This window comes from Anopheles stephensi, chromosome 2 (assembly GCF_013141755.1).
Source record: "Anopheles stephensi strain Indian chromosome 2, UCI_ANSTEP_V1.0, whole genome shotgun sequence".
NCBI classification, from domain to species: domain Eukaryota; kingdom Metazoa; phylum Arthropoda; class Insecta; order Diptera; family Culicidae; genus Anopheles; species Anopheles stephensi.
Window position 1 is genome coordinate 72,610,914 of NC_050202.1, and position 26,264 is coordinate 72,637,177.

The 26,264-nt window shown below is 47.0% G+C and overlaps 1 protein-coding gene across 2 annotated transcripts; it reads right to left on the reverse strand.

Annotated features, from left to right (window-relative positions):
- Positions 1–1,163: 1,163 nt before the first annotated feature.
- On the reverse strand, positions 1,164–20,567 carry LOC118506870 (paired box protein Pax-6). Of its 2 annotated transcripts, XM_036044607.1 has the most exons (5): positions 19,337–20,551; positions 18,838–19,261; positions 14,094–14,229; positions 13,489–13,970; positions 1,164–7,772 (listed from the first exon to the last, which is right to left on the reverse strand). In XM_036044607.1, the coding sequence occupies exons 1-5, from the start codon at positions 19,782–19,784 to the stop codon at positions 7,460–7,462; spliced, it is 1,803 nt and encodes a 600-aa protein (XP_035900500.1). In that variant the 5' UTR covers positions 19,785–20,551; the 3' UTR covers positions 1,164–7,459. The 2 variants fall into 2 exon arrangements, with proteins under 2 accessions (XP_035900500.1, XP_035900499.1); XM_036044606.1 differs by having other exon boundaries at positions 18,838–20,567.
- Between the last annotated feature and the right edge of the window lie 5,697 nt (positions 20,568–26,264).

Sequence of the window (26,264 nt, forward strand, 5' to 3'; positions counted from 1 at the left end):
GTGATGGCAGTAATCCGAACGATGTTTACAACGGTAACAGATTTGCCTGCTATCGGTTTGGCCCGAGGTTGTGGCAGGCCCTCGGCATCGCCAAACAGTGCCGTTGTGAGCGCTCGCTGCACGAGCAAGTGCTTTCTGGTGTAACAACATCCACTTCGTTAAATTAAGCACTGGAGAGGCAACCCCGTGAATAGCCCGGTCCGGCTCGAAAGATACTACAACCCGATTTGACAAATGAGTGCCGAACCGTTTTGTTGTAGCGTAACTATCGTGTTGTATGACAGCTTTATGGCAGTGAACCGTCGTCGTCGTCGTCGTCATCATCGTCCACACATACATACACAGTGTGTCTCCCGCAACGGTTAGATTGTTTGTCATCTGTCGGACGGTACCGGTTGTCGTGAAGTTGCGGGTGTGTGTGTGTGTGTCTATGGATCCGGCTTGTTACCAGCCGAACCAGTCAGCGAATGATTGTTCCCAACAAACCTTCACCGCCTCCACAACTGCCATTGTGGCCAGGTCGACCCTCACTGCTTCTAAGTCTTTACCCTCCGAGCGGTGGTTCGAGCTTGCAGCCGCTTGAATTGAGCCGAGCAACCAGGACGGATCCTTTTACTCCTTTGCTCAACCCTTTTTCGTGCCAGTCGAAGGTTGTGAGAAAATTGGCCACCATCTTCCCGACGGTTACCCGTGGCTGTTTGGCTAAGAAGGGGGTAAGTTGAAGCTAACCCATCCCGTACACTTGATTTTATATTTGATTTTATGCTCCATTTGTTTTCCACTCGGTCCACGACGCGGACGGTTACGGTGGCGATGTGAAGTGTGGATGATATTTTGATAAATTGCTGTACAGTTTGGATCGCCGATTGCGCCACCATAGCGATCGAGATGATGATTTCGTACAGCGGGACCGATTGAGTGGTTCGTGGAAGAAAATGAGGTTTCACATACTGGGTTACAGGAGTCAACGTACGTACGCTGTCATGGTAATTTGTATTGAAAGTCGTAAAACGCGATGGAATCTTTCGAAGCAAAACAGTTCGAGTGGCTTTTTACTGTTCGAAAGTCAAACGCTCTGAAACGTCACATCATACAATCGAAAGCATTTAATTTAGAGACAATACAATTTCCTTCTAAAAATACTATATCGGTCCTTAAAATGATTACGAATCAATTGTTGCAAAAATTTTATTCTCTTTTCCCACTTAAAATACTTTACCTAAAACAGCGTACAAATCTTGATCTAAACTTCATACAATTCACGCTCCTCGCACAGCTTACTCTCTATCGGCACGTAGGGGTAGTTTTGAACAATAATATAGCAATGTATTGTACACGGGCTATACTCCTCTACTATATACAATCACCTCGTACCTCGGGCGTCTTTCTTTCCCTTCCTAAGACACCTGAAAATCGATGACACTTTTGACACTTTTGCTCAATACTTTAAAACAGCTTAAAACATATTCATAACACCATTACAGCGTTACAGCAGTTTTTTTTGTCTGCACGGAAATTATACGACGATAACGATTCGGTTCGGAAAACGATAATTGGTGGTGAAATGGGATGTCGGTTGGCATGTCGAGCATGTGAAATCTGTTCCGCAAACTCTTCCCATCTTCTGTTCCGTGTGAATGCCTGGTTGTTGCTCGTGGTGCTTACGCCGAAAAGCGTCCGTGTGTAAGCTTTGAGCGAGGGGGGAGTTGTTTGCAAAAGCAGCGACACGTGTTGTGGCATTTATTTACATACAAAACTAGATTTAACTAACATTTCACTGGTTTCTGGCCGGATGAGAATGGCTGTGGTAGTTGTGGAACACTACCAAGGAACGGGAGAATCGGCCTCGACGTATGGAGCTAGATACGCAAATAGTTCAACAGAACAGTACGGCAAAAATAACCCGTAACGTTTGATGGTAACGCTGGCAAAGAAAAAAGGAATGGAAACAGACAGACATTCCCAACTGGAAATGGAGCATTTCATTTCATGGACCGAATGCAAATGATTAGCCTCGCATGGGAGGATGGCTGCATCAGTGAGCCGTGCACTGTTGTGCCCATGCCGAGCCGCTCCGTGTGTCGAGCGGAAAGTGAGATGTTCCTGGGGCGAACCAGAACCTAACGCACTGCTTTTATGGACAGGCAAAACTTCAATTTACATTCTTACAACAGGCACTTCGGTGTGTGTGTATCTTTGTTTGTGATAATAGCTCCATTTGTTCTGCAAACGCTTCGCACTCGAGCTGCCGTAATGAAAATGCTTAGAATCAAATTACTGACTCATGCTGGGGAAGCAAAAAGAAAACAAACTTTTCAATCAAACTATACCGATTAACCGCCACAAATGGGTATGTAAAGATTAACGAACTGAGCCGGAGCCGATAACGAGCATCCTGACACTAGCCCGAGCCGAAACATCATCTCGCAAACTTTTATCGCTTTGGACGCCTTTTTACGACCGAATTGTTTCGTCAACTATGTCACGACACTATCAACACCGCAACAGCTCAACCCTTTTCCGTGTACTCTGCCGGAAGGCACACACTCGATTGCCATTTGGATTTGGTGACGGCCATCCGAACCTTCTTACCGCATAGCACCACCAGAGACCATGTTCCGTACCGCGTGGAAGAGCGTTGTGATGTTTGTTGCTTAATAGTAATCAATAGTCAAACTTCAAACTACCGTAACCCTACCCGGTAAACCGGTACTGTAGCTAAGGCAACTTAATAGGAACTTACGGATTAAGGATGCTGACACACGCTCCCCCCTTACTCTACTGCTACAATGGCACTTGGAATCCAGAATCTGCTTCGGCTTTGTACATCAGTAAGCGCGATGATCGGTCGCGCGATTCCCAAGCAGAAACGTACCGCTCCTCTAATGCTATCGATTCAGCCTGCTTCTACGAATATAAGGTTCTCACAACGCTCATCTTTCCCTGGAGAGGCCTTGCAATGGGGGGTTTTTCTTTTTTTTTTTGGCACGAGAGATCGTGGCACAAGTTCCCTGTCCTGTCTGGTGGATCAATAAATATCCTCATCCTATAACATACATACGGAGGCTGCATCCGATAGCAAATAAATATGGCTTATATTACACGGTCGATACAGACACATACACTTTGTTTCTTCTCGGATGTTTTCGTTGTTGCTTTTCTCTGTCTGTTGGTTCTCTGTTTGTAATAGTGTCTGCTACATCTCCGCTTCATCGTGCATTTTATGTGTTTTAATGATACTGAGAGCAAACAATAAGGGTTCGCAACCTTTTTTTTTCTTCTGTTGGGTGGGATGGTTTGAAGGATGGGAAGCTAGTGGGAATAGTATTTCGCCCACCGGGACAGGTTAGTAGAGTGTGGCAAAACAGTCGAGTGCGCCTTTGATGTTGTTTTATTTACCGTTTTTGGCTATTTGCTCGCCGGAACGAGAACCGAACGTCGATACTCGCTCGCTTCCGAAAGACCTCTCCCCTCCGCCCTCCACTTTGGAGTGGTTAAACTTTCGATGGTTGGTTATTGTGTTACGGGAAGGGGGGCAAAAAACCCGGCAGACCAAAAATTAGAACCCACTCCCCCATGGAAACCAAAGGTTCGACCGGAAGCTTGGCTGGGCCTCGAAGGTAAACGAACGTTCGGGATCGTGAATGAAAAAGCTTTCGCTACAAGTCCCACTCGTCCATTAGCTACGTAACTGTTGCTTTTGAGTACCTTGAAGCTCACCTCGGGACCGAGCTCCGTACCGATGTTTTTTGTTTGCCCCGATTGTCCAAGTCCATTTCCTGGGGAAAACTTTACTTAAAAATTGTTTACTTAAGATTCGACATGAACAATATTTATCATCATCAGCACACACACACAGAGGCACTCCAAACAAAACAAAAAAATGGCAACGTCCATCTTGTCCGGAATTAAATTTACAATGTGGTGCTGGGTTGTACAATTCCCTAAAGTGATCTCGGACTGCTTTTTTCACCCTCTTGTTTGGTGTGTTGTGTTTCCACAAGACGTTGGTCAAGTGAAATGTAAATTAACGGGCAGGCTGGTGCCGGTACCTCTGGTACGGTGAACCCGGAGCATCCTTAATTAACTCCGGCCGCAATTCGAGCATCGTCCGGGCTACTGTCATTTCCCGGAAGACACGGTGCGCGCTAATGGAAATCCGCCACCTTTACAAGCGCCTTCAAGCGACCGTATGTGTGTGTGTGTGTGTGTGTTAATTGTATGCGCAAAAAGTTTAATTTACTTTCCGTGAGTGCATCATTCATCATTGATGGATGGGAAAATAAAACTCCAGCAAATGCTCTTGCTTTTCTTTGTAATGGGGCATGGTTGAGTTGGGAATTTTTTTCCAGTGCGAATCTTCTGACCTTCCCAGAGCAAAAATAAAAGCTCCAGCTTCAGCTAGCGATATGGAGTTTCGGTTTTGATGTTTTAAAATAAACATACGATCGATGAGATTCAAGGGGATTGGTCCTCGGGCCCCGTTTTCCCCGAAAGGAAATCCTCCTCCTCCGGTTTTTCATCGGTGCGAAAATTCAGCCCCAAAAGAAGCAATTCGCTTGGAGGTTTTTTTTCGGGCTGACCGGGTGCAAAAGGGTAGAACGCTGGTGCCGAGATAAGGATTTAGTGTGTGGAGTGGTTGGCCCTCAACGTCGGATAAAAGGAAAACTCTGACCTCCTACCCCCCACCCATCCCCACTGGTGTACGCACGATGTTACGGTAAAATGCGCTTCAATGGCACGGACACGGACACGTTCGGGATGATCCCAAACCAATGAATAGAATGTCCAAAATCAGATGAGCGAAACAAACCTTCGGGGTTTCAGGGTGGGAGGCCAGAATTCAAAAGGAAACAACCAGCGAAAAGAAAAAAGAATCGGTCGAACCACCCCGAAAACACAACGCAGGTGAAAAACTCACCCGGAAAAAAACCCCGGTGGTTGGTACTGTTTCGAATGCTTGATTGATTTGGGGCAAGATTGAATGCACGGACGTGAATCGCTCGAACGCAACCAAACAATCGGGCAGTGCGGGGTGGCAAATGAAAGCTCGAAACACGAGGCGTGGAGGTGTAGTGAGGCGGAGGAGAAACCATCCTCCTGCCCACCTTTCCAACTAGTGGTGGGAAAAATGAATCCTAGCGGGGAATCGAATCTTTGAATCTCGATCCTAATAGGGATTCAAGTCTTAGAATCCAAATCTCTCCCGTTATGAAAGTTTTTCAATCGAAATCCAATCGAATCTCAATCAATTCAAAATCGAATCCCATTGAATCCCAATTCAATCCCAATCGGAATTTAATCGGATTCGAATCGGATTCACATCCTCGTCGAATCCGAACCGCATTCGGATCCTTATCGAATTCGAATCTAGTTCGCATCCGTCATTTAGTATCCAATATGATTCGAATCTTTCTAAGGATTGAATCATCCAATCTTCCCAATCCCGAATCTCCCAACACTATCCCCAACACGTTCTGGAGCACGTCAGCTACGAGACAACCGTAGACAACCCGAGCCAAACGGTAAATTTTAGCTCCAAAAATCTCCCGTTTTTTTTTGCTTTTTTCTCAAGTGGATCTGCTCCATTCGGAAAGCCCACCACGGACGCCGATCCGCACGAATTTTGCCGATTGGTTCGATTTATTCACGGGCCTTCTTTACCCAATCACAAAGAAAAAATTGGACCAAACTTGGGCGCTCTTAACAGTTCGCACTTTTTAACCGAATTTAATTTGTTTCTATTTTTATTTTGCTCCGGTGTTTTTTTTTTTCAAGAAGGGGGATTTCCTTTAGCTTTTGCTTTTTTTTCTCTCCCCCATAGGATAGCTCATCACCCTTATCAATGCGGTAGTATCCGGGTTGTACGATGCCGGGTCGACGATGTGGTCGTTTTATGTGGTCATGGGCCGTTACCGAAATTATCGATCCTGGCCGTTCGATCAAATCGGGCGCCGTGCGAGTGTTTTTAGGACCTGCAAAGGGCTTTCGAGAGCAGAAGGCCCCTTGGTCAGAAGTTTGTTGGGAAAAAGTCAGAACCACAGCCGCGTACCGGGTGGTGTCGATAAATCAGAACGGCGTGCACCGTACGCGCGACCAACCAACAACCAACACTGCGAGGGTTGCCTACGCGTCCGGTGGTTGCTTCTCGTTTGGTTTATTTATTAGCCCGGTGGAGCGAATCCGAACGAAAAACAAAGCAGTGGGAGAGAATAAAAAACACACAAATACACACACATTTCGGGGAGGCTTTCACTTTAGAATGAGGCCTGGTGGACCTCCCGGACACTTGTTGGTGCGTGGTGCGCATAAAAAAGGAGTTTTATTTCCACCCTATTTTGGAGGATTGCCGATGGAAGTGCGTTGTTTGCCGAAACTTGCCAACTGGCCCTTTAAGGTGCCTTAAACGCTTGAGAGTTGGGTGAGAATCGGTTTTAACGTTTTGATTTGATTTAACCGTCGAGAAAGGTGGGCTTCCGAAGGTTTGGAGTCAACTAGTGACGGTCCCGGCAATGCAACAGTTTTTTTTCTCCCGCTGGTACCACTAGAGTTGATTCTTTATGGTGACCTTTCGCGATGCCTTTCAAGACCTTCAAGTGCTAAACAGTGTTGAATGTAAAAACATTGTTGTTGGTTGGTGGTTGCACTTTCTTGCTGTCCTTTCTGTCAATCTTAGAGCCTGCACTGTACGTGTGTGCCCTTTTTTTCCCTGTACTTATGCGGTAAAAAGTTACTTCTCACATTTTTCCAACGGGTTTTTCAGTTAAAGAAAGCCCTCCCCACACCTTCTTTTTTCGGTAACGGAATGTAAACACATTTGAATACAAAGTCAACCAACCCGGGCTTTAGAGTAGAGCCCGGGTGAAATGGGAAAAGTTTGTGTAGCACTTGGAATTGTTTAAACATTCAACTTTGCGCTCTCGCTCACTTGATTCGAAGGAGGTTTATCGGAAATCTGGGTGGGAGTTTTTAAAGTCCTTTCGGGATGGTTTTTTTTCTACCGTGTGTTTGTAATGTCCTTCGAATGCTTGCCAAGCAGGTGGGAGCGATTTCGGTAGCAACTCTCGAATCTCGGCACAGTCAGCGGAAAAGCGCTGAATAATGAATTAGTCGCTGTGGTTACGGTCTGACGGACGTTTCAGCGTTCAGCGGGAGAACAAAAACAAAAAAGCGCAGAGCAACATCTTTAAGCTCGATTGTCGATAGTTTCATCAGTGACGGTCAGAGAACCAAAACGGTTCTCGATGATGGAGTAATCACGACGATCACCACTCTCATTTCGAGGATTGAGGGCAGGAAAAACGATGGGAATAGAAGGATGGAATGTCCGATACCGTCTCTAGCCGGAACTATCCGAAATGATGGCGAAACGGTTCGTACCGGGATCGGCGAAACCTCGCCGGATGCTGTGCGGTGGCAGCCTGTGACGACGATTGCGAACCCTTTCTGATGCTCTCAATCAGGGCAAAAAAGATGGAAGTACGTAGCTGTGGGTGACATTCTCCTCGGCCTTTACCATACCGAGCGAGTCGGGATCGTCCACGCCGACCGGTTGACACTGACCTGGCTGGGACTGTTGCTGCTGCTGCTGCTGCTGTGCAGACGGTGGCGGTTGGGCTTGCTGCGATGGTTGGGGTGGGCCGTAGTGTGCTTTCATGGACGGATCGTCCAGCTGGTGGCAGCTGCCGTACTTGGGATCCGCGTCCGGATAGTGATGCACGTCGACACCGTGGATGTACTTCGTGTCGTCGACGTACTTGCCATTCGTGAGACTAATTGTGACGATGGTGCCGGTTGAAAGGCATGGAACGAAAAAAAACGGGACAAGCAGCAAGGTTAGCGACGGTGGTGATTTATTACTGGTTAGTAACGGTGCGGTGGTAACATCAAACGGGAAAAACAAAACCCAGCACAAAGCACGTGAACGTGCGCGCGCGCGCGTTTGAAGTGAACCGGCCGAGTACACGGGAAAGGTGGAGCCGTAGCCAGGATATATTACTGTCGCGAAAATAAATTAAACCATGCCCGCGCGGGTTGTTTTCTCCCCCTCCCCCGAGTGTGTGGCACACTTTGTGGTTTGCTTGCTAGCTGCTAGCTTCACTCCATCACTGCACTGGACTAGATTGTAAAATTGAAAGTAAAACATTTGCCGGGTAGGAGCTTTGAAACTGTTGGATGAACATAAGGGTATCGTGTTGCTGGGATGAGTTAACAATTATTGACATAATAAATAGATTCGCTCAAACTCATTTTGATTGTGAGAATTACTATTCGGTTATTAGCTTTTCAATTCGGATTACTACTCGGATTTTCTTGGAATTTTGCAGCAAAAAACCGAGAGATAAAACGAGCTGGTAAAATAAATACGATTGCATGCAAAGGCTAATCGAAGGAAATGATTAATAAATTTGCTTTGCAATTCGATCTAATTTCGCCATTTCGCAACTCGAATTTTGATGGGCAGACTGGGAGCTTTCTCTGTTAAGGCAGTAAACATCAACGACAGAAGTATAAAGTTTACTTGAAATGATCGAAAATCGAACCTGAAGCTTTAGCTGAATAGATACACTATTTTTACTCTTACTGTGAATTTGGTACAGTCTAGGATCATAGGGAGATTTTTTATAAGTAGCTACTGGAATATGAACACTACTTCTGATTTATTAACATCTAATGAAATATGAGAGAGTTCTAACTTATTCCATCCATTAAAGCTCATGGCTTGTTAACAAATCTGTGTAGACTCTTGACCGATTAAAAGTGACTGACACTAAGACTGAGACTTCTTAACGGCCTTCGTGGCAAACAATTGACTTCCTAATAGCTTCACCTTCATCCGGCACAGATAATGCCTAACAATCCTAGACTTGAATAACAGCCTTAAACTTTTGGCTCGATTTCTTTTCCCTTAGCTCCATATTACCTTAAACTGCTCAACATCGATCTCAAATTGCTCAACAATTATCTGAAAAAAAATCTCTTCAAGTAGAAAATATTTTAAAACGAACTGAAAGAACTGATATCCAAAGTTCTGTAATTGCTCACTGAGTGTGTACCGAAATCGAAGACACATTGCACGCTCGTAACTTGTGTTCCACCACTTCTCAAACTTTCCAAACTTCTCTCGAACCCAATCCTATTAATTTACTACTCTTCAGCCGCACAAAAGTCGTCGTCCCCGTGCCAACTAATGCCCGAACAGATAAATCAAGAGTTATCTGCCCGTGAGCTGTGGAAAACAAACGAACGAACAAGCGAATCTGTCAAAAAAGTTCTGCCCTATATACCGGTGTGCTGCCTACCACCATCAGCCATCCGATCCTCATCCAGGTGTTGGCCAGGTCGCGCTGGTTGGAAAATTTTAATTATCTTCCCCACTACGATGACAACACAGGTTGAGTGCCGTGGTTGCGGAGGTTAAATGGGGGATTCATTTGCTTGCACCGAAACAAGTACCACCTTCCACTTTCCATCGGCTATTTGGCCAATGTCTGAACCACAACTTTCGGTCGGCCCGATGCTGGCCCGGGCGCTATTACAAGCAAGCGAGAAACTGCGCGAAATGGATCGTGTCGCTTGGCAGCTCGTTTGCAGGCAAGAATTGCCGTTAACTCTATCAGCGGGTGTGCAACAAATGTTGCTAGCAGGCGAAACAAAACTTCAGACCCGGAACGCGCGTGCCACTTCCGCGACCTTTGCCCACCTCAGCTTTGCGTTTGCCGCCCAACAAGTGGAAAGAAATGTGAGCGGAACAACTGCTACTTGCTTCATTTGTTGCAACGAGCCGGGCAGCTGCAGGATCACGTGAGAGCGAAGAAAGAACCAGCTCGTGGATGGATGGCGATGCCCTGGATTGCCGGGAATAGTTTGCGCCCAAGAAGGTGTTTGAAATGCAAACAAAGTTTTTGGGGAGTTTTGGAGAACTTTCTTCGCCGAGAATTCTTGCCGTGTTGAAGAGAGTTAAAGCGAAGCCAAAAAAAAAAGTTCCCCAGGAACCTTTATGGAAGTCGTGCGCCAACCCATCATGTCCGCTTAGTTTTTCGACATTCGCCCGTGCAAATGTGTTCCTGTGGGTTGTTGTTTTCCCACTTCCGCTTTCCACCGGTCGCCACCATTGTGAGGGTGCTTTGTGTGCCTGGCCAGTAGTTTTGAAGTATGTAGTGGGCACGTTAAAGCGAAGCATAAGATGGATGAGCATAACTTACACAGCAAGAAGAGGTGTGTTCTTCAACAATTTATCGATATCGACCCATCGATTCGGGGGGGACGGTGAATGGGAGTGTAAAACGAGCAAATAAACTCCCCACCAGTACCGGTATCGATTATGGTTATGAAAAGTTTTCCCACTCGATCGAACTCTCTCTCTCTCTCAATCTCTGTCTCTCTCTCTCTCTCTGCATTCTCTTTCACTTTTCCATCGTGATAAGAGTCCGGGGCGTCTGGTAGGTGGAAAAAGATGGAAAACTTTCTTACACCGCTCGGTACAAATACTTGAGCATGAGTTCGACAAGAGATAAATGGATGCACCGAGTTTTCGTTGCGTTTTTATCATCGTTGGTTTTTCCCACTCCCGCTTGCCGGTGGAAACGAGTCCCTCATGCCCGTCCTCTGTTTCGATCAATTTTCGATTAAGTTTGCATTTTCGTTGTCTTTTCCTTTCTGGCTCGGTGTAAACAATTTCTTCGCCTCGTTGGTCACTTTGACCGTAACGTAATGTCCGACGGCACACACCGATGCTGGCTGTACAGGCAACCGGTACACCGAGCGCAAATGCAATCAGCTTTGGGCAAAAGTATTGCGAAAGCGTTGTGCTTGGTGCTGGTGCGTTTGGCAGCTCCGAGTGCAAAAGTGACCAGCAGTGCGCGCGTGTGTGTGCGTTTGTGTGTGTGTGTGTGTGTGTGTGTGGCGTTGGCATGCCAGGATAAGTTCAAAGCGTTCCGAAACTTTTGGCCCCAGTACGTACGACCGGTTAGTTTTTGGCAAATGACGAGTCGAGTTGCTCTTGACTCGACGCGCAGATAGTTAGTTGAAATGTTTGCTTTATTTGAGGTTTTTTTTTTCTTCTTTTGCTGCTTGCTGCTGATGTGTTGCCCTTTTGCTGGGGAAAGTTTTGTGTCGTAACGTTACGATTTTTTTTTTAGCCAACATTTAGCAAATGAGGATCGGTCGATGCCGGCCGTGAAATTGAAAGCAAACAGCGGTGGGCAATGTATATCGAAAGCTGATTCGTGATTGAGGTAATAAAAAAGCTTGGGTCGACGAAGAGAGTAAAACCAAAAATAAGTAGTAGTAATTGCAAACAGACCAGCTGCACTGCATTTAAGATGGGATAAATTGTTTGTAATTCAGTCCATATAAAACAAGACAACCAAAAATATTGGGAAAAATCGTCACGTTGCAGTTCGTGTCTGTCTGTCGATCTCTGCTAGCAATACTTAATCCAATCCAAATTCATTCACAAGTTTATATTCTTCAAAAACTTTTAAAAAATCTATAAATATCTTCAATTTTTTCTGTGCGTTGTGACTATACGTTACTGGCAAAATAGTTTCCCAGCCACAGTGCTTGAAGCTCAGAAACAATTTTAAGGTTGCAGTGACGGACAATTGAAAGATGTAAATGAAGATCCAAAAAACCAACTCCTAACAACTTTTTGTCGGGGCTAAAGCAAGTAAAGGTGTTTGATTATTGGATTTAATTTAGAGTTTGGATGCAGAATGATATTTTACAGCAATATTCATCGTATAATTGAATAGAAAATATAGCCCTTATTTAAGTCTGTTTTCCCTGAACTGAACGAGAGATGCTCGCTTGCCAAAGTACTAACAAAGTAGTGATGAGGTTGCATAAAACGAGTCTATCTAGCTCTAGAACTTGTAATAACCGAGCTCAGTAATCATAATGGTTAAATGAATCTGTCCAAGTTTCTACTATTTACTTGATCCTTGGTAGGAATTATAGGATTATAATTCAAAAACCAGCATCAGCAATTAAATTTACCAAGGGTGCTGGCTGCTAACCGATCATACTACAGCCTGGGGAAACTTCTCGAGTCAAACTATTTGTCAAGACGCACAAAGCTAGGACTGTATAGAACATTCATAGTCCCAGTACTCCACATACGCCTCTGAGATAAGGACTCTGAGCAAAACTGACGAAACCCTTCTAGCTTCGTTGCGAGGGAAGATACATAGAAGGATATTTGGCCCCGAATAAGTGGAAAGACAATGGAGAACCGATGATCTTACCATCCTGCAGCGAATTAGACTAGCCAGGCTCCGGCAGGCTGATCATGTCATAAAAATGACACTGGACGACCCAGCACGTTAAGTCCTTTTGAGCCGCTCACATCGACAGGGGGGACGTGGTAGCTCCTTGATAGGTCGTGACCGTGGTAGACGATTTAGCTTGACCTTGAGCAACATGGAGGATTGTTGATTATTATTTACCCAGTGCCCGGTAAGCTGTTTAATTAAATTGTTGAAACACTCCAAGAACTGATGCACTGATGCAAGTTATTTTTCTGGAGGAGTAATCAGTAATGCTATAAACCGCTCGAACGTTTACTGATCACATTCCTCGAAGATCGTTGCGTGTAGGGATTGCGATCGATAGCAGCTGGCTATATTTTTGCAATAGAAAATAATGGATGGAAACTAGCTCTCAAGCTCAAAGTAGCTAATGCCCCTTCGTTTTAAATCGCAATAGGAAAATTGCATTCGCGTTTCGTTCGATAGAATCAATTAGCCGGCCCAGCTGCACATCACTTCAAAGGTACGCCTCAATGACGGAACGAAGGAACTCTAATTTACACACTGTTCAACAACGCGTAACCCCGTGCCAATGATACTCGCATCGACAATGCAGTTGAAGGGTACCACCTTTTCCGCCTGACAGTTGGATGCAAACCAGGAACAGGAACCGTGCGTTAGCAACTGGCACAAAGTAGTTGGCTTACAGCAATATGGCCGCCTCCGTCTGTATTTGCAATCATTTCGTCGGCTTCCAAACTCGTAACGGTAATATGCACCGATACAACAACGCAGCGCAACGCGCTTTGTGCCGGGTTTGATAAACGGGAAAACCCATTACCATCGTATGCGCTTTAACGTGAGTGGAATTTCCGCGGAATGCGTCCGGTGATGCGAATTGTATCAAATAACTTGAGGATTTAGTTTGCCCGGTGTGGTTCTATGTCTTCCTGAGTACAACTCCTCGCGCAACCAATCTCCAATTTGCTACAGCAACCGGAGTCTCGATGATGTGTGTGTGTGTTCGATTCATTGTGACCCAATTTTCCGGGCATCAATTTTCCCTCCGGAAGGAAGAAGAAACGCAGACCGGGTCGCTCTCAATCGAACGCCTCGCACCAACAACGGTCACGCCGGCGAACCTGTCACACTGGATTGTCTCTAAATCTCCGTAAATAATCGCACGAATTGTTTCATTTCCGTTTGGCCCCAGCCGTGTGTGTGTGTGTTTGCTTACCCGTCGGGCAGTCCGGCCGTACAGTGCGTCTCGAACTTTTCGTCCATCGTCGGTGCGTAGTGGTCCGGCTTGCTGTGATGGTTGTGATGCGCATGATGGTGATGGTGATGGCCGTGGTGCTGATGCTGATGGCCCGGCTCAGCCTCGCCCGGCTCGCCCGGTCTCGATGGGCTGCCGTAGTCGTAGTGCTGCCGGACCGGCGGGAACATGTGACTCTCGGGCATGTAAGTACCGTATTGGGTGCTGAACGACCCGTACGGGCTAACGGCCGGCGACAGCAGATTGATGTGCGGCCCGAGCTCGTACGGTGCCTGATAGGTGGACCAGCTGTCGACACTGCCCGGTGGCGTTACGGTTGCGGTTTGCGGGAACTGACTGAACGACGACCCGATCGGACCGTTCATCGGGGCGGACGGGCTGTTGTTGCCGAGGTACGCCGACTTCCGGGGCGGTTCTCGCTTGCGCCATTTCGCACGCCGGTTCTGGAGGAAAAACAAAAACGAGGTGGCAGAGCGATGGATAGAGTTAACTAAGGAAGCTCGATACGAAAGGATAGAATTGGAGCAGAGAAGCGATAATCGAAGAAGTAACCGACGAGCCGTTACCTGAAACCACACTTGCACGCGGGACTCGCTCAGGTTCAGCTTCAGGGCCAGCTCCTCACGGGCGAACACATCCGGATAGGGCGCTCGTTCGAAGGCATGCTCTAGCTCCTCCAGCTGATACGCCGTGAAGGTCGTCCTGCAATAGGGAGAGAAAAAAAGACGAGAAAGATAGAAGTTGTGCGTCCATGATGATTGGTTGAACTGATATCCCCCATCCCAAAGCACGGCCTAATCCTACGCAATATTGTACATCACTCCGTATCGTTCCGTAGCGGAGGTCCTTTGTAAAAGTCTTCCGACCGATACCGAAGAGGTTTTCCCGCTGTGAGGGTACAATCGAGCGTAAGCCTTTCACTACACTGAATACACCCAGCATTTGAAAGAAGCTTAAAATTGCTACTACCTATGCGGTCTTGCGAAGGTTACGTTCAATCGACAGTCGTCGCCCACCGCTTGGGCACTGGTTAAGCCACCCAAGCCATTCCCCCGCTTAATGGCCAGTAGAGATATCGTCCTATTGTTTTCCATACGGCCAAATGCATGCCCGACTGCATCGGGCATGATATTCTGCTTCTTCCTAATTGCATTTTGGTACAGAGAATGGAACAGAACCGGCCAGAGTCAGTAGCAGCCCGGCAGCAGAATATGGATTTTCGGAGAAAGAATATGTCTTTGGCGTGGGTCATTATGAGCAACACAGACAATAGCACCAGCAAAACAACGAACATCCTTGCCTTCTTCGGCAAACTTTTGCTCTCGGTCGCTCATTGCATTGCGGTTGCAACAATATCGGTACCGCAACGGCGTGTCGCCCACCGGATGGACCCTTCCGGAACCGGAAAGATTTGCCGTCCAGTGTTTGTGGACGGCTAATGAATACAAATGTTTTCATTCGCAAAGGCACGGCACGAGAATTAGTCACCGAACCTTTAATGGAGCTTCTGAATGCTCTCTCTCTCTCCCTCTGTTCCACAGTTGGTCCAACCTAACAGTGTGTTCTTTATGACCACTGCAAGACACACGGATTTTCATGTGCCGTTTTCACGACCCCATTGCTTTGTGGATGGGAGCTGGAGGTGGGATTTTAGTATGAAATTTTTATTGCCCCACTAGCTGGCTCTCCGTGGCTCTCTGCTGTGTCTTGGCACGTCTCAAGACCGGGTACGAGTTTTCTGCCGTGCACTAGCCTAGACCGGCAACTAATGCTACCTTTAATTAGATTGACCCCGGTGTGATGTACGGCGACCCAAAGCTCGATGGAGCGAGCGTATCGTCCACTGGAGGTGGGCTGGGAAAACTTCATAAACACTATTAGGATCGATTGTGCTGGTGGCTTGATTTTAGTCCATTGTTAATTGGAAGGATTGTTGCCGGCTGAAGGCTGAAAATCCAAAATATGGATCCATAGTGTGCGCCGGTCGAGCTTTGTGCAAACTTCTCGAGAACTTTTGGGACGAACAATTACCTTTCATTAGCCAGCCGGTGGGTAGGATTACATGCTGTTGAGGGGCCGAACAATAGATTCTTTATTTGGATTCGATTAGCAGCGCGTTGTGCAACGGGGTTGTGGGTTGGTTTACACACAGAACGAAGATGCAATCGAGATAACTCGTAGAGATTTTTTGGCTAAATGTGTATTTATGGTGCACTTGCAAAGCCTGGCCACTTACTGGATTATCTCCGGAATCCGGAGCACTGCACCAACGTGCCGGGACAATGGCAAAAACCCCTTCGTGTTTTACCCGTTCGATCCTTCTTCCGATCGCTCTGCTGTTAAAACTCGCTTGACTCGCTTGTGTCGCCGAATGTTTGCTTTGGTTTGGTGAATTCCTCCACCGTCAGAGGCGGTTCAACGAGGGCGAGCAGCTAGACGACAAGACGAATACCGGTTGCTGAAAAGATTGATCAGAATAAATAAATCTGACCCTTCAACTCTCCTCCTTTTCAGCAAAAGGAACGCTTTCGTCGTCATCATCATTGCCAACGTCATCCTTCGAGCAGAGCATTCCTTAGCGCACCGTGGCCATCGGAAAGGTGACTCGCTCTCTCGCTCTCTCTCTGCGAAAGGCATTTTTGATACAATAAAGCACGGGCAAAACCAGAACACGTCCTGACATTCCAGCATTTACCGGGGGCAACCGACCCGAACGGATAAATAACTTACACTTAATCAAGGTTCAGGAAAATGGGTAAGCAAAAGGTGTGCCGAAGGTGGCCCTTTTTCCGTGGTGCTTGCGAACAGCAACAAAAAAAGCTTGAGCCACCCCTCTGCAACGGGGTGACCCAGGGTGCGATGTTTTTTCTTTCTTTTTCGTTCTCTCGCGCCCATGTGAGGACTTCATGCCTTGAAGCTGCGGAATTCGATCTGGGAGCCGTTCGCATCCCCCCCCCCCCCCGGGCTCCAAAAATAAAAGTTAAACAAGGATGGGGGGGTGTTGTGTGAGTTGGCTCGAGGTCGTTCCGAGGGCGAACGTAAAAGGTTTAGTTTGCAGAAAAATGGGATATCGGACGAATTACTTCATTGTAAGATGATGATTACAAGGTTGTTGTACTGTTGAGTGGATACAATGCGATGGGGTTTCGGGCTTTTGGGGTTTTTCGGATTCGATGAAGGTCCATTTTTCCACGCGCGCACACACACACACACACGTGTGTACACACATACTTCAGGGGATGGTCAATTTAATCTGATAACAGTGAACAAATACAGCAAAGCTAACAATCGGCTGCGGTCAGGGAAGAGTGATGATAAGGCGATCTAAGAGCGAGTAAGAGATCGCCAAAATTTGTACCCCGGTGACAAGTTGCCCACAGCGGGCAGATAGGGGTTGGCTTTGAGGGGGGGAAAAGGGGGGGGGGGGCGAAAGTGACCAACGGATACAACGGTTCTTTTGCTGCGGGAAATGTAAATGAGCATGGTATTGTTCGAAAGCGTTCGTATTGTAGCTAGAGATTCTGCCACAAATTCTCGGAAAAGTGTATTTTAAGGGCGTTGAATGGGGTTTAAGTGGATAAAGGTACGGTTTAATATAATTTATCTGTTGTACAGATTATTTTTAGTAAGATCAGCCTAAATATAGTATTCTAGTCATTCTGGTAAATGGTCATCTAGATGACATAGGTCAAGTTGACGTGAGCAGACAGCTTTTGACAGGTGAGTAGGTACTTTTGGTCATGGAAACTACAAAGGACGTCCAATGTAGAATTTATCCTTCCGGGATGTAATCAGAAAGAAATTGAGTACACGCAGTCTATCATAAGTGGTTCCGCCCAAGACCTGGTGGAGAGAATTTGACTCGGGAGGACCGTTGCTTAAATCCCGTCCAGACTGTCTCTCCGAAGGCACGACTGACTGTCCAGCTAGGATTAAAATCAAGTCTTAGCAAGCCAACAATAGGAGGCTTTCTGCGACCTTTAGAGGTTGTAGGGCCAAGTAAGAAGAAGAAGAAGAAGAAGTTTTCCAGAAGTTGTGGCCTTCGTTGAAAAGTATCTCATCAGGACAGATGTGGAGTTTTGGATAGGCCTAGAGATCACCAAGAGACTGGATGAAGAGTCAAGAGTTTATCAAAGACTGAACCTTCCGAGAGTTTCTCGGGTCGGTCAGTACAATTTTGTGGCTGACCTTACACAGCGAATTTGCTCTTAATTGCCTTTCCTCATTGCTCAAATGATTTAGTCTAAGATCCAGGATAACTGTCTTATGTCACTCTATCAGGAATCGAAGAAAATTTAGTTTAATATGCTATTGAGGAATATTTTATGAAAACTGTTAAAACCCTACACTTTAATGTACGAGTTAAAGTTCAAGTTAAAAATCACTCTGTCAAAGCGATACGGACGCCATTCTCCACATGCATCAAACAAAATATCATCCCCAACCGAAGCGAATGCTCGCCAAGAGATTGCATATCATTGCCCGTTAATGTGCAGAAATGATAAATCACATTCCGATGGATATTGTTGACCCGTGTTCCACCGAGCCAGACAACCAGAAATGGATGGAATCAATGTAGCAAAGTTGATGTATCCAGCCAGTGAAAAAGCATCACCGGTATTCGCTCTGTGGTCCATCAATACGTCAGACGAAATGTCCATTCATCCAATATCGGCGGCTGTCGGTTTTTTTGGGGGGGTGAGTGGGTCCGGTTTAACAAACTTTTGCAACATTATTCTTTATCCCTATCGCTGTTTCTTTTTTTTCTGGTTTGCTCTGCCGGTTGTTTTACTTTTCCATTTCCCGTGTTTTTTGACGACGTCGTCCCATGTTTTTCCGTCATACATTTTCCGACTTCATGTGCACACACCCATTCAAAAAAAAAAAAAAACAGTGCGTTTGAATGATTTTCGCCCAGTCATTGAAAATCGTTTTAAGCCCGACGTCTGACGATGACGAATGCCGATAAATATGGCTGCGCTCGATTCCGGGTTTTCCCCTGCCCATTTGAAGGGTGTTGTTTCTCATTAAAATTGGGAAACAAAAACAGATCAGCCAGGCCATTTGAATGATAGCTGAAGAGGGAGACATGCAAATTGGCACCAGTGGAACGCTGCCAAACGTTGGGACAAGAAATTAATAATCCTTTAATGCTCGTGTTTGTTTGGGACGTCGTGCCAAAGTGCGTTGGCCGTGGCCGTCACAATGCCCACGCCAGGTGTCACAAATTATTAGCGTACGATTCAAGGCGTATGCAATTCAATATCGATTAGGCGGTAGAAGCTGCTTTTCCGCAAAGGGTTGCCTTACCTAGTTTTTTTCTTCTTAATTCCGTTCGGGTCCGATTTCTTTTTATCATTTTTCTTCCCATTCCCGGCACCGTCCATCGGCGTCGTCGTGGTCGGTGTGGACGATCCGGATGCACCATTCATGTCATCGCTTTTCCGGCCCTTGCCCGGACCGACACCACCACCGCCGCCGGCCTGCATACCCTGCACACCGACACCGGTACCGTTCGGTTGCTGGCCGCTGGCAAGCATCGAGCCGTCCACCATCCCCGGGCCGGACGGGACTCCTTGCGGTGGTCCCGGATGCTGAAACATGGCGATCGTTGTCTCGTAGTCGAGCTTGGCACCGTTTCCACCGACGGGCGCACCGTAATCGATGGACTTTGGTCCGTTCGGCGATGACGAGGACGAGGTGGAATAGTCCAACCGGCCATTACCGTTGTAATCTAGGGTTTTAACGAACTCTATTTTATTCAGATTATCGTGGGCGATGGGCAGCGCGGTGTAATATTCCAGCTTACAGTTGACGTATTCGAGCGACTTGTTGCCTCCCGGCACCGGATGCGAACCGAGGGCCTGGGTCTGCTGCTGCTGCTGCTGCTGGTGTGTCCCGTTTGGGGGTGAGTAGGACGAGCCGTCCAGCTTGCCGTTCGCCAGGTGGTGATACTCCACCTTGCTGAGGTTGGTGTAGTCGATGGTTTTGTAGCTCGGCGAACCCGACACCGAGAGGATGCTGTTCACCTCGGGCAGTCGTTGATGGGTACCGCCGGTCCCACCGTTACCGCCGCCGTCGTGCGTTGGCGAGTGACCGATGCCCATCATCACCTGGAGATTACCGTGACCGGACGCCGCAACGACCGTACTGGAGGAGGGCCCGGCATGGATCGGTTTGGTAGCGCCCGCCAGCGTACCGAGCGTGTCGCTCGTAAAGTCACCGAATATCTGGTCGTCGAAGGTGGACGGTTCCATGGCCGATGGGTAAGTCAAGAGTGAAATATTGACGCTAGATTTCAATTAACCGCCCGTCAGCGGCTTGGATTGGATCACACTTGCCGCCGGTACCGTCTGTACGAGTGTGTGTGTGTATGTGGACCGCCAACAAGTCCATAAATAAACCACAATGAATTGGATTGGTGGCGCGCGGTGGCTCACAGGTGGCTACCACCATCGGACAACACGAAGGATTACGCGGTACTTGGTGGGGGCAGGATTGAGCCAGGATTTGGAAGAGGTCACACACAGATTGAATTCAACACACACACGCGCGGGGCTCACTGGTGCATTCGTGGCACATGTATGCACATGTGGGAGCAAAACCACTCATAACAAAACCCTACTGGCAAATTCAGCACCGTGGCTGCTTAAGACACTCGGAAAGGTGTTTGCGGTGTCATCACGTTACACACATACACACCTGCACACACATACACACCCACAGAAGCGTATCGATCCAGATCGTGATTTCGATTCAACTAATTGGCCAACAAGACACACAGGTACACTGAAGCTTCCACGTTCACACTGAGTTTTGTCAATTTCCCGTTTCACTGTTAGGCAACACTAATTAAATAATTTCCCGCAAGCAACCCCCCATTTAAATGATTCCTTCCGAGAGGACGAGAGGGTGAGATATTAACGCCAAACGGGAGAAGAAAAAAAAACACCCGCGATTCCGTGCAAACCACGAACGCCACGAACCGACTGATGTGGTGACGACCGAGTATCGGTCGGGTCGGATGCAAAATTATCAATGAATTAAATATTGCGCTTCATCAGCTTTTTATACTCAATTAAGATCAATCAAGCAGGCTCCGCCCTGCCGCATGACGTCCGATCGCGAGCGGCCATCTTTTGTACGGGGTTTGTGAGGGTTGCAAGCGAGACACACACACATATATATGCGCCTGAATGGGCGGAGCTAATGGTGTGATGCGTGCGCAAGATGCTGGTGCTGTTGAGTCACTTGCGGCGCTCTGGTCGCGGGACGACCGAACAGCGCACGGAAGATACGGAAGAAAAATCGGAACCACAGGGACACACGGCCGGGATGACAGAAGCTCACATAAGGGTCACGTGTGCGTGCGTGTTTTCGAAGGCAGTAGAAAGCCATAGAAAAGGCGAAGGGGAAACCCAGTTTCAGAGTTGTCGCGCACGGAAAGGGTCCGTCGTGCTAGGGTCCGTCATGTGGTGTTATGTGTGTCCCTTCGCTAGTTGCCTTTGGTAAGGCGTGCGCCTTGCGCACCCTGCTAAGCCCTCGCTAATGCCCAAAAGGCCAAAGATACGGGCCGGTGTAATGCGTGCGTCGGAGCGTGATGCTGGTGTGACTTATGGAACCGAAAGCCGGGAATGTCCCCGTTTCGTTGGCTCGTGGATGACTTTTCCCACAGACACGCGATCACTCTCGTCGGATTTCGATCGCATTTTCCCGTGCGACCGACGCAGCGTGACGGATGCGATCGGTGGGGGGAACCTGAGTACGGGCTAGTTTTGCATTTTGTGCGGGTGATTTAAGTGTGTTTGCTTTTTTGTTTCGGGGATATCTTACCGGCGAGTTGAGCATTTGTTGTCGGGTATGGCACGGGATGCCGATCGGACCCGGGGCAGTCCGCACGCTTATAAGGGCCGGCAACAGGCTGACCGATGGTGGTGGCTTGTTAGTCCGGAAGGTATTATCCGAACCGGAACCGTTCGAGTGTGACCGTAAAAGGGACCGCAAGCACTAAAAAGCGGGATTTTCTCAATTTGGGGTAATGCAGATTTCTTGTGACGGGAGAAGGTGTACAAACGTTCGTATATAAGTATCCTTATGGTTTAGGAATGAGTTCCTTGGAAGGGAAATTCTTGCACAGTATAACTTATGAGTGGGTTTACACTGAGCCACCAATTACAACAGAATTGTTGGTAGATTTCATTTTTCGTATTGAAAATAGATCTTATTCTCCTTCTTGCTTGGACCCGGTAGGTTATGCTTATCATTTTAACGAGTTACTAGACTTATTGATACCACTCAGTTGGAAAGTCAGTCCTCACTATGAAGGGTACGATGCGATTTGAACCCCGGTGCTGCCTTGTGAATACCAGTTATACCTCTGTCGTCTCTCTCACTAGGCCTTACTGATCTATAGAATTAAATTAAATTCAATTCAATAAAATAGATTTATTGAATCCAGGTTTATTTATAATATATTTGCCCATAGTTGATTTTTTTAGCGTTGATCACGACAACATCGGAGTGCAAACTGTGTTCTAAAAGGGCTTTTCTATTTCAACGATTGAGGTACTTCTGCTGTTATTGAATGCTGTTTTTATGACTAACTCCTGATTTTTCTTGAAATTCAAATCAAACTTGCTGCAGCCTTTCGAAGAATGAAATTTGACTTGTCAATTCAAATTCAAAATCAATTCAAATTGGTTCTCAGAACTAGAAAAAACACATTTAACAGCTACATATATTTAAATTTGTCATAACTTATCATGAAAAAAAACTCGAAGTTCTTAGTTCCATCGTTGCAACCTGATAGCTTCGGTACAAAATTCAGTATTAATCATGGAAAAAAAAATCCCAAGAAGAGGTTTAACGCTCAATGTTGAGAATAAATTTCGTTTTAACCGTGGCACGATTTTGATTTTATAAATGTCATTCCGCTAAATGCTAGATTTGCAATCGATTGACATTTCTGCATAGTCCAACAGCAATGATCCCTAATAATCTGATTCATTCATTCCGTAGAAATCAGTACATTTTGGTGATTTCTTACCAGACATGACATGGAGCCTACTATACCCCAAAGGCTTCCAATAACCTGCACAACAAGTGATGAGCTCCTGGCAAAACCGCCCCTGACGCCCGCGTTTTGTTGTGCGAACATTCAATTTGCGATCATCTAAATTAGCATCATTTTCATCATTTGCTCTGGTACCTTGTGCGTGGGCATGCCACCGTGTGGGAGGAGCACTAGACAACAACAGCAGCAAGTAATCGTGATCGATGTTGGTGTAAGTACTCCTGCTCCGAATTTTGTTTTGCACCGGCTGAATCGCTTTTGCTAGAATTAACGCACCTTCATCATCCCGGCTTTCGTTCGACAATCCGTCCACAGGTTCTGGGAAGGAAAGCTCATTACTTCCGATTGATTTACTGGCTCAGAGAACCTCAGAACGCGTGATGGTGCGACGTGCAAATGGTATGCAAAGAAATTGAAAATGAACACACACACACACAACCGGCGAAAACGGAAAATAAAACACCGGGAGAAAATCGTTCGAGATCGTAGCCGGCAGGCATCAAATGTGTAAATTTGCGAAGATTTCGGCTTTGAGCGGTTGCCGTGACGAAAAATAAACAATCGATTACCGCACGGTTCATTTGCTGCCCGGAGGACGCTCGGTTGGTCGGTACGGTGGCATAGGTAACGCTCTACACGGGACTGGTGGTGGCAGTGCACGCGATAAAGTACAAACAATTATGTGGCTTACCAGGAGAGCCTTAAAGAAGCTTCCCGCGCTTGGGTGAGAAGACTCGCGACACCCTAAACGTGCCTTCGCTGATGGAAAGTGCATAAATTTGTTCTTCGTGCTGTACTTCCCCGTACTGTCACTCTCCGGCCAGAGAGTCGGCGTAAGGACCGCCAGCCAGCCAGCCAGGCCGCCAACCAGCATAGGGTGTACGTAAATTTTCGGTTTCGCTTGCGCCGGCATAAATTAAGGCACTGGTTTGCCCTGTTAGCTGTCCCGTGCCGCCCAACCGACCGATTTTGTCTCGAGCCTTTCAACATCCCCAACACGAAGGGGAGAAAAAAGGAATGGGATCGGGGAAAAGGATAGCCGCGGGGATGATAAACACTTTCGCGTATCGGGTGGGGTCGAACACTCAGGCCGATGGCATTGCAGGGTGCCGATGAGAGCTCCGAGTTTCGCCACATCCACCAAGGATCAGCGGGCCCTCAGAGAGACCTGGCGAAGTGCTGTGGCGCTGTGGAACAAAAAAAAAAAAGCGCCCACGGAAATCAATAAAACCCGGCAATAAAATCAGACATATATTTATTTCCCAACCAAAGTGGGATTATTTGGCTCGCTCGGGTGGATGATTTTGGGACCTGCTCACTCGCGGATCCACTGCACAAAAGCAATTTGTCCATCCGGCGGGGCTGGGATACGGTGGCAAGGAATTTGGTTCTCGATTACTGCGAGTCGCGGATCTTGCATTTCTTCTCCGGCCCGCCCGGGAGATCCCTCACCCACCCCTCCCCCCATCTCCTTCCCGAGGGAAAGGGTCGTGTGTGTGTGCGAATTTAGCAGCTTGTACCCTGGTAGCCGGCTTGCTGTATGGATCGGAGCAGCAAAACCAAAGGCAGAGAGATCATCATCGCGCACGATGCTTTTCGACGATGCGAAACGAAGTACGATTTAGTGCGGAGTGGAAGGGGTTCGGTGTGCTGGTCGGTGTGTGTAGGAGAGATGGGGGATGATAAATACAATGTTATTGTTTGCTCGCACTGACAGTGCCGTTTGTTAGCTAAGTGCACGACCATGTTTCCTGGGTATGGCAAGAGCGCACGGCGTAGCACTGAGGCTTCCTGGGATGCGTTGAGGCTTAATTGGTGGGCGAGGGTGAGAGAGAGAGAGAGAGGCGGAGCGGGTCTTACAACGATGAAGAGCATTCGGGTGAATTTCCGTCCCAGTCGAGTTGGAAAAGGATTATCATACGGGGAATCAATTTATCAGCTACAAGATATAAACTCCCGGCCCTTTGATTTGTGTTTGTTTGGTAGTTGGCGAACATTTATGCTCCTGGAAATGGTGGGACGGATTTATAATTGCTCTTAGTTTGAAGTAAATGCGATCAGTTTTATTATTCCATTTAAAAGTACAGATTGTCTTATGTATCTGTATATGTAATGTTTCTATCGTATAAAGTGCCCTTTTTATGTCTTGGTAAAAAAGGCCACTTTATATATACAAAAATTCAACTCAACTCATCCAGATCGCTACAAAAGAGCAGATAGATATATTCGATGACGCTGTAATTTAAAGCCACGTGCACCAAATTCATATTCCATCGACCGCTCACTAACACGAGTTTCTCTCGGGACAAATATGCTCAAACGAAATAAAAAACAAACAAGAAAAAATAACTTTTCGTGGCGAATCCATGAAATATTGTTCTATCATTTCGGCGGGGACCCCATCATCCATCTAGCGCAGAAACAAAAACCAAAGCATTCCAGTTTTTCTTTACGGTTTCGAATTTTGACTGACAATTGCTCGCTGTGCATGTATATATGGAACAAGTGGAACAAGTGGTTGCTTCGATCCGGCACGGTGCCTAGGTAACGAAGCTGTTGAACGGGGGCAGCAGACGGCAAATTGCCCGTTGGGAGTTTTTGTTATGTTTGATTGCCTCGTGAAATTGTGAAAAATCGGACCACTGCAGCACTGGCAGATGGGCACGCTGACAATGGGTCGGAACCTGTCGGAATCAGACAGCAGGTTAGATAGAGAGAGTGAGAGCGCGGCACAGTGGGAGCACGGGGGAAAATAAATTAAGTTGAGCGAGCAAAAAAAAAAGCCAGCTCGTGATGATATGAAGGAGGGAAAAGTTTTTCCTGTCCACCGACTTTTCTTCTCAATAGTTAGCAACGGTTTGTGATTGCGTTTTTCGATGTGACCACTGTGATGTTCGGAAGTGGCGTAAGATTCTGCCAAGTATTTAGCTTTGTGTGTTTTTTTTTCTGAAGTGGAATTGTTTGTTTTGAATAATTGGACGCTTATCAAAGGATGTCCAGAGCATGATTTAAAGTACTAGCTTATCAGACGCGGCGTTTATTTATTAGACCCAAGGTTTTGCGTCACGCGTCCAGGATACCGTGAATAATCCGATCAACGATGCTCATATATCGATCATCATATCCACTTATCGCGAAGCAAGCAGCAACGTCTCGGTCACACTAGTTCCCACCCAAGTCATGGGTTCCGCGCATCCCGGATGATTAGTGAAATTGGCCACGCTCGGAATGAAGCCACCGATTAGTTTGAAGAATGCGCTACCGGTTGACGCCTTTTGACGGCGAATAGCAGTACTTGCCGGCGTCGTTGAATTATGAACGCACTCAATCACGGGGCAAATTATTTGTCACGGCAAAATTACTCAGCCGACGTCCGGCATCCACCTCGTGGGGTTTCGGGAAGGCTCCCCAACAATCTGATAAGGGCGGCCGGCCATCGAACCGGATAAGGTGTTATTATTATTTCCTCACCTCGGCCGGTTTTCACGCCTTCGCAACGAGTGTGTTGTTCGGTGTGTGTGTGTGCTTTTTTTCTTCGTTTGTGTGTTTCCCTTTGTCTTTCCTAGCTCCGGTCCGTAGCGTGCTTATATTGGATTTCTTTATTTGATTAATATGTGATATGTCTGCCTGCCACCGGTTACAGGGCTCTGCATCCGGAACGAAT